Source organism: Microtus oregoni, unplaced genomic scaffold (genome assembly GCF_018167655.1).
Source record: "Microtus oregoni isolate MIOR12 unplaced genomic scaffold, Mior012 000015F_ref0000493, whole genome shotgun sequence".
Classification (NCBI taxonomy): domain Eukaryota; kingdom Metazoa; phylum Chordata; class Mammalia; order Rodentia; family Cricetidae; genus Microtus; species Microtus oregoni.
In genome coordinates, this window is record NW_024543074.1 from 23,233,882 (window position 1) to 23,248,390 (window position 14,509).

Here is a 14,509-nt window from a genome sequence, read left to right on the forward strand (position 1 = left end):
TTCCTTAGCCTTTTGATGCTACAGGGTGCTCAGTCTTCTTTAATCAAATAGTTTTCTCACAGTCTAACTGGGGGCAGAGTCAGGTGTTTGATTCTGTGTTGCAGAATAAGTCTTGAAGTACACAGGCACATTGGAGAAGAGTCAGCATTGGGCTCTAACAGAAGGACAAGCCTTGAGGAAGAATGACAGGTAAAACAAGGGACACCTATCTTGGCCCTATGACCTGGTAACTAGTCTCACAGCATCTGGAAGATGCTGCCTTTGTTAAGACAGAGTTACTTAGTGTATTAGTACCAGAGGGTATCAAATGTGAATGAACACTATGAAGTAAATGCTACAGCTGCCCAGCTAGTTTTCCAAGGGAAGAGTAGGGAATGCCAGTGTTAGGGAGCTAGAATTGATGCTGGCATGAGTATAGGAAGTACCCCAGCATGCCATCTTGAACTTAGGGTGACTCAAGCTACAAGTGAGGAAGAGTGATGAGTGGCAATGAACTGACCTCCACTGCACACCTCCACTTGTCTCACCCTGCCATGTCCCTCTGCACTGCTCTTTTTAAGCATGCCCTCCAGCTGGGCAACAGTGCCATAAACCTTTAATCCCAGCACGCAGGGAGGCAGAGGCAGGCGGATCTCTGTGAGTTCAAGGCAAGCCTGGTCTACTGAGCTAATTCCAAGACAGACTCCAAAGTTACAGAGAAACCCTGTCTCGAAAAACCAAAACCAAAACAAACAAAAAAGATAAACAAAAACAAAACCACATCTCTGAAAGCTAACAGCCATAATTCCTTTCCACAGAAACCCAGGAGTTCAGTCTTTAGCAAGCAGTCACCACTATTACTAAAGCAAAGGATGAGAAATGATGATTTTCTCATTCCACAGTGAGCTCCGGAGACCTCGAGGACTGTGTTTTAAGGCATGCACAGTGACAATGAAATCCAGTACATACAGTGCAGAAGGGGTGGGTGGCATTAGTCATCTGCTGTCATTCCTTTCACGGGGTCCTTTTGTCTCATCTACAAGAGAAAAAGCAGAAATTTAAAGCTTTTGTTGCTGATAGAACTCCACCATAAATTCACCCTGACTTGTCAGTCTTACCAGTAGATAGGACAGAACATTTGTGTGTGCACACACAAAACAAGAATAGAAGCCAGATAGTAGTGGCATACTCAGCATGCGGGAGGCAGACACAAGCAGATCTCTGTGAATTCAAGGCCAGCCTGGTCTATGAAGCAAGTTCCAGGACAGCCAGAGCTGTTACCAAAAAAAGAAACTCTGTCTTAAAAAACAAACAAAAAGAAGTTTGCATAAACACCACCCCAGACCATCCATTTATAGAACTGTCACAGTCCTACCAGCCACCACAACTTAACTTAGAGTTTGCTAATGTAAAGCCAGGACCTATTTTCTCTCTGCTTTTATTTATTTATTTACTTAATTTTTAATTTTTACTTACTCTTATTTTTGAAGCTCAAGGAGAATTTTATTGGAGTTTAAGAGAAAAATATACTATGGTTTATGTGAAGATCTGGCATTCCAGGAAATGGAGAGAAAAATCATGCCTTTTAAGTTAGGGACAAAAATAGAATAGACTGCTTATTTTATTTTATGTGCATGAATATTTTGCCTACGTGTATATACAATGTGTGTACCTGGTGCCCACATAAACCAGAAGAAAACATTGGATCTTGTTACAGAGGGTCCTGAACTGCTATGTGGGTGATGGGACTCGAACCTTGGTCCTCTGCAATAGCAACAAGTGCCTTAAACCACTGAGCCACCTCTCTGTCCCCTAGACTACTTATTAAGAAAGGAAAAAGCACTCTTAAGGGTGGGAGTGGGCTAGTAAACTGAGGAATTAGCCCCACTGTTTTGTGGGATGTGAGGGTGGCAGTGGGGAATGAAGAGGTAAGAGGACCGCTTTCAGCAGTGGGGTTCTCCCGTTTTTGCACCCACATGGCAGCTTGTAACCCTCTGTAACTCCAGTTCCAGGGACCCTGAATTCCTCTTTTGGCCTCAATAGGCACCCTGTGGTACACATACGTGTAAGCAAAGCTCTCAAAATCAATCTAAAAAAACTGAAAAAGATGCAACTTCCTACCAAAGAATGTGGTGACTTCCCTTCCTGTCAAGGAATGAGGGAGCTACTGAAGTAACGCACTCTCTCATTGTTTGAGGCTTGCAGTGAAATGTCCTCTTCCTGGAAGCCCATATGATATGAAGATTTGTGTTTTGTTTTGTCTTGTTTATTTATTTTCCAAGACAGGGTTTCTCTGTATAACACCCCTGGCTGTCCTGAAACTCACTTTGTAGACCAGGTTAGCCTCAAAGAAAGAATGACCTTTAACTTCTGATCTTTCAGCCTTCGCCTTACCAAATGCCCGGATTATAGGAATGTGCCACCATGCTCGTGTTTGGCTTCAGTTTTTGTTTGACACTTAAATATCACAATAGTTCCAAGAAATTATATTGTATTTAAAAACAAAGCTACTACTGTGTTTTAGTATACTGGTTGGCGTTACATACAAATGGTCTGCTCTGGGATGCATCTCTGCAGAAGCTATGGGGCTCTTAAAAATATATACTGTGTGCGTGTCCCTGTATCATAACTCAAAGTAAGGTCAGAGGACAATTTTTTTGTGTGTGAGTCAGTTCTCTCCTTCCACCATGTAGGTAGGGTCCCAGGGATGGACTTGAGTCATCAGGCTGGCAGCTGGTGCCTGTACTCACAGAGCTCTGCCCACCTCTGCCTCCTACATGCATAGCCATAGCCACCTCCGCCAGGCAAGTCACTCCTATATTCTCGTTTGTCAGCTGCTCTGAGCTAAGTACAGAGTGGATTCTCCTAATCAGCCTAGCCCTGAAACAAAAGTCCCTCCTAACTCAAAGCTTTGGACTCCAGATGTGGTGTCTGCTAGATACTTCAATACAGAGAGATTTGTGTGCTCTCTGGGTAACCTGCCCAGAGGTCAAAACCTAAACTCAAACTAATAGAGAACTAGTAGTCAGAAAGTCCTACACACTCAGAGACAAGCAACCAGAAAGGGACAGCCATGTTGTCCAAGCCTACACACAAGGAGACGGCTACAAGTAGCCTCCCATGTAAGTCACGTGAGCAAGGATGTCACGCAGTCTTTTAGTCAACTTCAGAAGGAATGGGTTGTAGAGGGATGAGAAAAATTATGGGACAAGTGGAGAAGACCCATAGTAGGAAAGAAAACACTACAGAATCTTTTGGGTTTGTTTTTTTGTTTTGTTTTGCTTTTCTTTTTTCTTTTCTTAAGATTTTTTTTTAGATTTATTTATTTATTATGTATACAACATTCTGAGGGTGCCAGATCTCATTACAGATGGTTGTGAGCCACCATGTGGTTGCTGGGAATTGAACTCATGACCTCTGGAAGAGCAGCCAGTGCTCTTAACCACTGAGTCATCTCTCCAGCCCCATTTTTCTCTCACTACATAGCCCTGGCTGTCTTGGGAATGCTCTATGTAGACCAGGCTAGCTTTAACTTAGAGGTCTGCCTGCCTCTGCCTCCCTAGTACTGGAATTAAGGCCATGTACCCCTATGCCTGGCTACTATAGAATCTGAATCACGTTGTTAACCTAAGAGATTTTAGAGTCCAAAACACAGATTTCTTAACATTTTTAAGATTTATTTATTAATTATGTATGCAGTGTTTTGCCTGCATGTATCCATGCCTGCCAGAAGAGGGCACCAGATCTCATTACAGATGGTTGTGACCCATCATGTGGTTGCTGGGAATTAAATCTCTGGAAGAGCAGCCAGTGCTCTTAACCTCTGAGCCTTCTCTCCAGCCCTCTTAAAATGTTTTTAAAGGATTACCAGTGTCAATGCATACAGAACTAATAGCCAAAGGCCCAAGAGGTGTTACTCAGTGAACTACAAGGTGTCCTGAGCTCCCCATCCTTACTTGTTGCTGGCTATAAATCTAACTATGACCTATACTTATGGGTTCATGTTGCCAGCGGAATTTGGTGACATAACTTACATTGCCATGTCAGTCATACAGTAAGAGCTCATTAAACATTAGCATCTATTAATAAGAGCAAATTTATTACTCAGTGGGTAGTGAGTGTCCTAAGAGGTCATCAAGCAAGCATAGCCTGATGGGGAAGCTGCATTGAGAACCCAAGTCTAGATGTATGATTGGACCAAAGGACTCTTTAAGGTGTGCTTCTACTTTTGTCATTTTGAGCCTCCTAAGAGAAGGCAAGGGAGTAAAAGAGGCAGAAGAAAAACGAGAGGGAAGGGGTTAAGGTGGGGAGGGAAGGAGAAAGGGAGGAAGAGCTTGCTTTCTTACAAATAGAATATCCTGGTATTTTTCTTTTTAGAGAAAAGAAAAAAAAATCTCTAAAACTAATCTCTTGATTCCTTTCTCAAATCTTACTCTCACCCAGGAATGATGGTGCCACCTGCAAAAGGACCAGACTTACATCAGTGGTGACTGTGACCCCTAAAAACTAACCCCACAAGCTAGAAAAGAAACGATCCTCTGATCTCCACATGCTGTATACATACATATAAAATAACTAAGTGTAATCTGAGGGGGGTTGTGACAGCAAAAGCTCCTAAAAATATATCTGTATTAAGACTATTATGTATTGGTTTGAAGACAATTGACATGAGACAGTGGAATGAATAAGAAATAATAATGCGGGGCTGGAGAGATGGCTCAGTGGTTAAGAGCATTGCCTGCTCTTCCAAAGGTCCTGAGTTCAATTCCCGGCAACCACATGGTGGCTCACAGCCATCTAGAATGAGGTCTGGTGCCCTCTTCTGGCCTGCAGACATACACAGACAGAATATTGTATACATAATAAATAAATATTAAAAAAAAAAAGAAATAATAAGGCAGGCTGTAAATATGGCTCAGAGGTTAAGAGCATTTGCTCTTGTATAGGACCTGGATTTGATTCCCATCATCCACATGGCAATTCACAGCCATCTGCAACTCTAGTTTCCAGAGGATCTGATAACCTCATCTGATCTCAGACACCAGGTAACATATACACAACCAAAACACTCATAAAATACAATAAATAAATAATACACCTAGCTGAGCTTGTGGAACCCCCCCCACTTTGTGTGTATGTATGTGTGGTTTTTTGAGACAGGGTTTCTCTGTTTAGTTTTAGTGCCTGTCCTAGAACTAGCTCTTATAGACCAGGCTGGCCTCAAACTCACAGAGATCCTCCTGCCTCTGCCTCCCGAGTGCTGGGATTAAAGGTGTACGCCACCACCGCCCAGCAGTGGAACTCACCTTTAATCCCAACACTCAGGAGGCAGAGGTAGGTGGATCTTGAAGTTTGAAACCCTGTTTTGGGGGAAAAGAAAAAGCTTGAGGCCAGCTTGAACTATATACCCTGTCTTTAAAAAAAAAATTATTTTTTCTTAAAGCTTTGTGTGTATGGTATTGCAAATCAAACCCAGTCTTGTACCTCCTAGACAAGTGCTTTACCACCAAGCCATTTCCCAGCCTAACAAATATATTTTTAGATGAGAAAAAAACAAGCCAGGGCTTGAATTAGCACACGAAGGCCTGTGCAGTTGCTAGAGGTTAAAACATTCCATGGTGACATGGATTTGGTTCTTTCTCTGCCATTACAAGTCAGTTTTAAAATTCTAATTCCAAAGAGGTCCCTTGCATCCATACTTCCCCTGGAGGGCAGCAAGAGTCTCAGCTACTGGCACAACCCTGTATAGAATGAAGGGCCATTTCCAGCAGGAGTTGGCATGTGTTAAAACAAAGCCCAACTCTGTGGACTACCAAGTTTGAGCTGTGATGAAGGCAGATCCTAAGATCATCTGGAGACTTCTTCCAAGGATTAGAGCACAGCTAATTTACTGTTTAATTATTTACTTTTGTTTGTTTCTTTGTTTGTGCTGTGGATTAAACCTCAAACCTAACCCATGCTAAGAGTGCCAAAGAACAAAGAATAGTAAATGCTTCCATGAAGCCCAATTACTTTATCCTGGTCATTGCCAGGCAGGAGTGACTGAATATTCCCTGCCAAATCCCAATTAAAATCTTTCTGTTGCTCCATTTGCTAACCTCTCTCTCTCTGTCTCTGTCTCTCTCTCTCTGTCTCTCTCTCTCTGTCTCTCTCTCTCTCTCTCTCTCTCTCTCTCTCTCTCTTTCTTTTGGTCAAGACTAGAGTGACCAAAAGATTCAAGACTCTCTCTCACACAGAGAGAGTCAGCAAAGTCACTTAGGTCTGTAACTTCCTGAGGACCCTTATCTAAGAATCTAAAGACTGTGCCCCAAATCCCGCCACCTGCCTGTTATATGTATGTGGCTAAATGAATAACCAGAGCATCCACCTTCAGCAGGAACCAACTTGCACGCCACTTACCAGTGAGTCAGCCTAGGAAGAATGTAATATCATCCCAGAAGGTAAAAACAGTTCCCTGAGAGGCTCTAGAAGAAGGAAAGGCTTCTGGGCCCTGGTTCAACCCTAGACCAGCGTTGTGAGGTACTGAACATGTGTGTGAGCCAGGCCCTCAGCTGAGGCCCAGCAAGAGAGTCAGGTGAGGCAAGCACATCCTGTCTGGACATGCAGCCAATTGAAGAGTGGTGAATGAACCACAGAAATGGGAGTTCCTGCCTTGAGAGGGCAGAAGGGCCCCGACTAGCAGCTCTGAGCTTTTATGCTGTCACTGCAGGTCACAGTGCAGCAGTGCTTAGGTCTCGGAGCCCCCTTCTCAGCTGACGATACCTTCTCACACTGCAAGGCAGCATATGTACAAGTGCAAAACCAGTGCCTCTAAGTGGCTCTCTTGGGGAAGCTTCCTTAAATGAGGCAAGAGTGCTGGGTCTTCAGCTCCCAGAGAGCAGACTGCCCTCCTCCTGGGATCCATGCCAAGCTCAAAAACAAAACTCCTAAACAAAAGTAAAAAAAAAAAATCCTCCACCCTGCAAAAAGAGCTCACAACCACACACAGCAGTGAGCTTCTGTGTGTCTGCAGCTGACCTCTCTGGGTAATGTGGGTGGCACTTGTAGATCAGCCTAGCCTGCCTGGCCCCAGAGTCACCTCAAGTTCCACAGCCCAGCCCCATCCCCCACACTGAGAAGAATCTCTGCAGCAGCGGCTGTATTACTCACTGGCATCAGGCGCAGACTACCATATTTGTCTCTGTGGCTGTGCCAAGACTTCAGCCACACTATATTTCCACACAGGCTGTTCTCATTATAGTTCCAATACTGCCTAGCTGTAACCTTATCCACAAGAGAGCTGGACTTGTCCTTTAAACAACAGGGTGATGGTAATGATGCCCTTAGACATTCCCAAAGCACCTTAAAAGTCACACTTCTGAGTTCCCTGGCATCCCACTCACCTCATCCAGCTGTCTCTTCGTCTCTTCTTCCATCCTCCGAATGTCATCCATAGTCAGATCAACCCATTTATCGAGCCAGCAGAAGAGCTGCCTGTGAAAGTTTGTAAACAGACGCTTCTCTTGCTATATAAAAGGAGGAAAGGGAGTCAGAACCCAGAAGGTGAAAGCTCCTGCTACAGTCCCAGCTCAGGGGATCCACTAACACCCACAGTTTAATGGGGTAGAGGGTAGGCGTGATGGCTGGCTGCCTAATCTGGATCAGACCCAGTCAGTGACCTTTGCCCTCCTGTTTCTGGCAGATAAGTGTTATATTATAGTAAGGATGGCTGTCTACCTTCTAGTTAAGTCCTCGGACCAAGCCAAGGCCCCTAACAGCAGCATTTCCCACTGTCCCTAGTCCCTAATGCTAGGTTATGACAGCCAGCCACTATGAGATGGGATTCAAAAGTGTGGCTCTAATACATGTGAGAATTAAAGGGCTAAGGACTGTCCAAGTTCTGTAATTCAGGACACTGTGCCTCTTGGCTCACAGTGTGTCTTGCTTTTTTGACATCAAGAAAAGGGAAATGAGTTCTGTTTGTAGTTCAACCACAGCAAATCCTTTCCTGTTTCCTTCTTTCACCTCAGTTTCTTTCCTGGTCACACATGGTGCCCGGAGATGGACAGCATTAAACCGCAGGACAGTATGTGCAAGGGAAAGGAAGGGACCAGCAAAGAGAACCAAAGATCCTACTAATGCAGCAACTGAGGAGACAGGTCACAGTTACTGGGCCAAACTGCTCTTCCCAACACACACAGACACACACATGGGAAGGCCCCATCCTGCATACTTACCTTATGTATAAAGTTTTCCACTTTGTTCTGCAAGCCCCACCACTTGAACTTGACAGTAACCAGTTTGTATGCACACATATATGGGCAGTCTTTCTGATTTACAAGTTCTTGCTGCATTAGAAAAATACCCAGAGGCAGGCTGGTAACTAGAAAGAAAGACCCCAGGCTGTCCGAACCCCACTCACACCCTCCTCCATGAGGAGAGGCCCACCCACAGCATGCCTAGTCCCCTGGTGGTTAAGGGTGCAAACTATACCTTCCAATTTGGGCCCAAAGGTCCTCGTCCTGTTTTGGCAGATTTAAATTTTGCTGGGTCTTCTTCTGCCTTGTAATCCTGAGAATAGTGGAAATGGGTTTGGAAGAGAAAGTGAGGAGAGAGGGAAGACCAAATTTTTCATTAAAGAGCTTTTCATACCAGTTCTTTTTAGTTTGTTTTCTTTGAGACAGGGTCTATGTAGCCCTGGCTGTTCTGCACCAACTAATTAGACCAAGCTGACTTGGAACACACAGATATCCACCTGCCTCTGCTATAGCAATTGTTGAAGTTGCTGGTGTACTATGAGTATGGAAATACTATAGACAAGATATAGAACTGTGTTGTGCATAGTTCTGTTACTGACACAAGCTAAAGTCAACTGAGAGAGGTAACATCAATTAAGAAAATGCCTCCAAGCCGGGTGGTGGCACAAGTCTTTAATCCCAGCACTCGGGAGGCAGAGGCAGGCAGATCTCTGTGAGTCTGAGGCCAGCCTGCTCTACAGAGCTAATTTCAGGACAGCCAAGGCTACATAGAGAAACCCTGTCTCAAAAAAAAAAAAAAAAGAAGGAAGGAAGAAAAAAAAGAGTGCCTCTATAAGATAGGGCTATATTGACAAGTCTTATTTAGTGATTGATAGGGGAGGGCCCAGCCCGTTGTGGACGGTGTCATCCCGGAGCTGATGGTCCTGGGTTCTGTAAGAAAGCAGGCTGAGCAAGCTATAAGGAGCATGGCAGTAAGCAGCACACTCCATGGCCTTCACATCAGCTCTTGCCTCTGGGTTCCTGCTCTGTCTGAGTTCCTGTCCTGGCTTCCTTAATGATGAAGAGTGATACAGAAGTGTAAATCAAATAAATAAAAACTTTTCTCCCCACATTGCTTTGGTCATGGTGCTTCAACACACCAATAGAAACCCTAACTAAGACTGTTTACGTTTGCCTCAAAGTAGAGGTCTGGGCGATTTTCTCTGCCAGGGTTTGTTTGTAACTCTATCAGATTCAAAGTGTCAGCAGACTGTCTGATCAAGCATGGTGTTAAAGACGGTAATTTTTCACCTTAAGTGAGCATCCAAGTTTTTAGGGAAGACTTTCAAAACACAAATTTCTGGGTCATATTACCTAAACCTCAGAGACTTAGAATATCTTCAGTTAAGGACAACATGGATTTTTCTTAGTCCCTGTAGTTAAAAACTATTAATAACTCTAACTCTGCTTCATGCAATAAAACCTTTAAACACAATGGTAAGATGGAGTGGCAGGTAAAGGCACTTGTGGTGGCCAAGTCTAACTAAGCTTCATCCTGGGATCACTCAGTGGAGGGAGAGAACTGGTTCCAGAAGTTGTCCTCTGACTTCACACGCCTGCTGTGGTATATGGATGCCAATACTTAATACACAAACAATAAGTAAATAATGCGTAAGTAAGTGATCAAAGATAAATTTAAAAATAAAAAGTAATTACTGGAAGTGTCCAGTGCACCCTCTTGTGTAAGACTGGGCAGGCTTCATTTACTGATATCTGTACATTCATTTACCTAGTTTGAATTTTCTTGTTGTTGTTTGTTTGTTTATTTATTTATTTTGAGACAAGATTTCTCTAACGTAACTCCAGCTGCCCTGGAACTCGCACTGTAGACCAGGCTGCCTTCCAGCTCACAGAGATCCACCTGCCTTCTGCCTCCCGAGTGCTAGGATTAAAAGTGTGTACCACCACCTCTGGCCTCTAGTTTTGGATTTTGTTTTAGAGGCAGGACCCAATGTAACTCAGACTGGCTCCAAGTTCTCTACATAGCTGAGGATGACCTTTAACTCCTGAGCTGCCTTCTGCCCCTTCCCAAATGACAAATAGGAATTACAGATGTGAACCCACCAACCTAGACTTATCTATTTTTTTTAGATTTATTTATTTTATTTTTAAATGTATGAGTGTTTGCCTGCATGTATGAATATATACCACATGTGTGGCCTGTAGTCCACAGAGATCAAACCACCTCAAACTGAAGCTACAGATGATTGTAAGTCACCATGTTGCTGGCCCAGAAACTTAAGTGTGTGTGTGTGTGTGTATGAGAGTTTTACTTGCAGGCATGTATGTGCACCACGGGCATGCAGTGCCCATAGCAGTCAAACCCAGGTCCTCTGAAGCCTCTTAAGCCCTGAGCTACCTCTTTGGTTCCATGGCCTGGGGAACTCCTAATATTGACTTTAGAAATAGTCATGTCGGGAAATTTAGTGGGACCCAGCATTAGCTGGGCAGTGGTGGCATAGCCTTTAATACCAGCATTCAGGATGTAGAGGCCAGCCTGGTCTACAAAATAAATTCCAGGAGAGCCAAGGCTACACAGAAAAATCCTGTTTTGACAAACTAAAAACAAACAAACAAACAAACAAACAAAACTGTTACCAACTTTAACCCCAGCACTTGGGAGGCAGAGGCCGGTCTCCGAGTTCTAGGCCTGCCAAGACAACAAAGGAAAAGCGCTGGGCAAGTGTCGAGTGCAGAGTTTCTCTAGATGTGGGAGGCCCTGGGATTACCCAGCAGTGCCATAAAAACAACAACAACAAATAAACGAATGATGCACACTAGAGGATGTTCTTCTGATACTAGCTGGGTGAGGTTCCCTATCTCTAACACTTGCAAATCACTTCTGCACGCCCAAGTCTCTTAAGGAGCCCACCTTGCTAAGTACTTGGCTTCGATCAGCAATGTCTATATAAATAGCTTCCACATGTTTCCATGTCTCAGGCTCCAGTTTATGCACCTGCAAGAAAATGGGAGACCACTTGTTAGGCATGTATAGTTCTGTTAGAGACAAGCATCCTCTACCTGAAACAGACAGCTAGAACCAGATCTTCCCATGCCATTGTTGGGCATTCCTACTAGTAAAGAATTACACAAGGGTTAAACATCTAAAATTTGAAAATCCAAAATAATCCAAAATCTAAAGCTCCCTGAGTGAGCTGCCATGATGCCACAAGTAGAAAATTCTACAGCTGATCTCATATGATGGGTCACAGTCAAATATAAGCAGACTAAAATGTGCAAAATACCTTCAAGATGCATATATAAAGTATATATAAAACACAAATGAATTTCATCTTTATACTTGGGTCCTTCCCCCAATATATCTTGTTATTTCCATACATTCCTATGCAAACATTCCAAAATGTAAAGTCTGAAACACTCCTGGTCCCGAGCATTTGAGATAAGGACCACTTAAGCTCACAGTTGGTACAGTTATTCAAAGGGCTAGAGACTGGACAGCAGCAGGACCTGTCTTCAGACCAAGTTCACTCCAGCAGGCTCTGCAGAGGACCTGCCCTGTTCCCACTGCAGCCTGGGTGAGGACTAAACACCCCAGGACTCACTGCCTTTTCACAGATTCAATGTACAAAATGTTACTCTAAAGAGTAACACTTCCTCTGCCTCATCCCCCCAGCCCGACTCCAACTCCAGGAACAGACAATACAGTCTATGTACAGATTTTCCTTTTATACCAACAGTGGCACAAATATATACATGGGTTCATATCTGCTCTTTTTAGATTTACTTAATTTTCATTCATATGTATGTTTGTCTGTGTATCTGTAATATGGGCATGTGTGGGAGCCATCAGAGGCCAGAAGAGGGTGCTGTATCTCTTCTTAGCAAGCCACCCAGTATGGGTACACGGAACAGAACTCAGGTACTGTGAAGAGCAGTAAGAGCTCTTAACTACTGAGCCATCTCTGCAGTTCCATGTCTTGTCTTTTCACACAAGGTCTCACAGCTGGCCCTGACTACAGTGGAACTCACTCTGTAGACCAGGCTGGCTCAAACTCAGAGATCTGCCTATCTCTGCCTCCTGAGCGCTGTGATTAAAGGCATTTGCCACCACGCCCAGCCATATCTTTTTTTTTTATTTCTTTTTCAAATTTTTTAACATACTCATTCCCCAACTCCTGTTACCACTCTTTGCACCCTTCCCATCCCTTCCCACCCAACTTTGAGATTATTTCTTCTTCTTTCTTTATCCAGTCCAGTGTGTTGACTATTCTTGAGGTTGGGAGGCTGCCTGCTCTACTATCTGGTCAACCTACGGGGGTCACATCTTTAGAGAAAATGGGTGGGGCAATGAAGACACACGCCTTTAATCCCAGCACTCAGGAAGCACAGGCAGGTCGATCTCTTTTGAGGCCAACCTGGCCCACAGAGCAAGTGCTAAGACAGCAAAGACTACACAGAAAACCCTGTCTCAAAAAACAAAAAAAGAAGAAAAAGAAAATTGATTCCTCGTGATAGTTATTCTTGGCTGTCTACTTGATTACACCTGGAATTAACTAAAATCCAAATGGCTGGGCACACCTGTGAGGGATTTTCTTTAATTAAATAATTTGAAGTGGGAAGATCACCTTTAATCTTCTGGCGGCAATCTATCTAAACGACGTGGAAGAAGCAAGCTCCTGCTCTTTGCCACTTGCCCACACTTTCTCGCTGGCAATCGGTGAAAGGCCACTGCTTCACTGGCATTAGAGCCTATTCCTCAGGATTCCACGGCATACTGAAGACCAGCTGAGATCCAGCCCTGTGACTGCATGACCACTGGATTCTTCGGCTGTCGTTTGGTAGACAGACATTGCTGGCCTAGCTGGACCATAGCCTGTGAGCCATTCTAACCCCCTCTCCGCTTCTCTTCCCCTCTTGATTCATTCTACCAGTTCCGTTCCTCTACAGAACCCTGACTTCCAGTACTCTCCCCCTTTCAGTAGCAATCAAATGCCAATACTCCTCAGTACGTGGAGGGCAAATCCATGTAGTCCTAACTGTCCCAGAACTCTCTCTGTAGACCAGGCTGGCCTCAAATTCAGAGACCCGTCTTCTTGTGTACTGGAATTAAAGGCAGGCCCCCTCATTCCTGGCTAGTGGTGGGAGTTTTGTGCCTACCTCCCTACCTCTATAATGGGATTTTGTCTGGTTAGAGCTTTCACAGGTCCTGTGTATACCGTCAAAATTGATGAGATTGTATTTGCATCTACCCTTCAGTGTCTGGAAAACACTGACATTATCAGCCACTTTCGGTTCTTACAGTCTTTATACCCATTCTTTGGCCAATACCACTGAGTCCTGCAGGGAGGGATGCAAAGATCCCATTTAGGGCTGAGCACTTTGCAGTCTTATTCTCCGCATACTGACTAGTTGGGGTCTCTGTGTTAACTGGCAACTACGGAGAGAAGCTCCTCTGAGGAGGGTTGAGAGATGCTTTGATCTACGGGTATACAAATAAGTCATTTAATACTATGTCTATTTAGTGGAGTAATAATACTAGGTTCTCCCAGGGCCTGGGACCTGGTTCTAACCCTTTAGTATCCTGTTTTATATACCGAACAATTCTTTTTTCGTTTTCATTTTGGAACAAAGTCATTCTGCAGCCTTGATAGTCCTGAACTTACTCTGTAGACCACACTGACCTCAAACTTACAAGATTCACCTGTCCCTTCCTCCAGAGTGCTGGGATTGTTCACCACCACACCTGGCTTCCTCTGCTTTTTTATTTTGTGTTTTTCAAAACAGAGTTTCTCTGTGTAGCCCTGGCTGTCCTAGAATTTGCTCTGTAGACCAGACTGGTCTCCAACTCACAAGAGATCCGCCTGCCTCTACCTCCTGAGTGCTGGGATTAAAGGCATGCAGCAACCACCGCCCAGCTCCTTCAGTTTTTTAATGGCTACATAGTATGCCACTGCTTGGCTGCACAATTTATTGGTGTCCCATTGATAGGGTCTTACATTGTTTTAAATTTGGGCTGAATCTCTGCGTATGCATTACTTCACATGTGAGAAAATAGTCTCACACACGCCTAGGTGTAGGGTTCTAAGTTAAAGGGAACAGGAGTATACTTTAAATTTGGAGAAGTTCCGCTTTGTTTATTTGTTTGTTCATTATTTGGCTTTTCATGACAGGGTTTCTCTGTGGAACAGCCCTGGCTGTCTTGAAACTTGCTTTGTAGACCAGGCCTGCCTCTACTTCCCAAGTGGAGTACTGGGATTAAAGTGTGGGCACAATTATGATGTTTTAAAGACAGT

At 44.0% G+C, this 14,509-nt stretch overlaps 1 protein-coding gene across 1 annotated transcript in view; it reads right to left on the reverse strand.

Moving 5' to 3' along the window:
• Pitpna (phosphatidylinositol transfer protein alpha) overlaps positions 1–14,509 on the reverse strand; it is a 41,670-nt gene that overhangs the window by 2,399 nt on the left and 24,762 nt on the right. Inside the window, exons 7-11 of the mRNA XM_041664400.1 lie at positions 11,128–11,211; positions 8,452–8,529; positions 8,196–8,306; positions 7,362–7,484; positions 949–1,015 (exon numbers count right to left, since the gene is read on the reverse strand). Of these exons, the coding sequence (XP_041520334.1) occupies positions 971–1,015; positions 7,362–7,484; positions 8,196–8,306; positions 8,452–8,529; positions 11,128–11,211 (441 nt within the window). The 3' untranslated portion in view covers positions 949–970. The remainder of the gene's footprint in view (positions 1–948; positions 1,016–7,361; positions 7,485–8,195; positions 8,307–8,451; positions 8,530–11,127; positions 11,212–14,509) is intronic.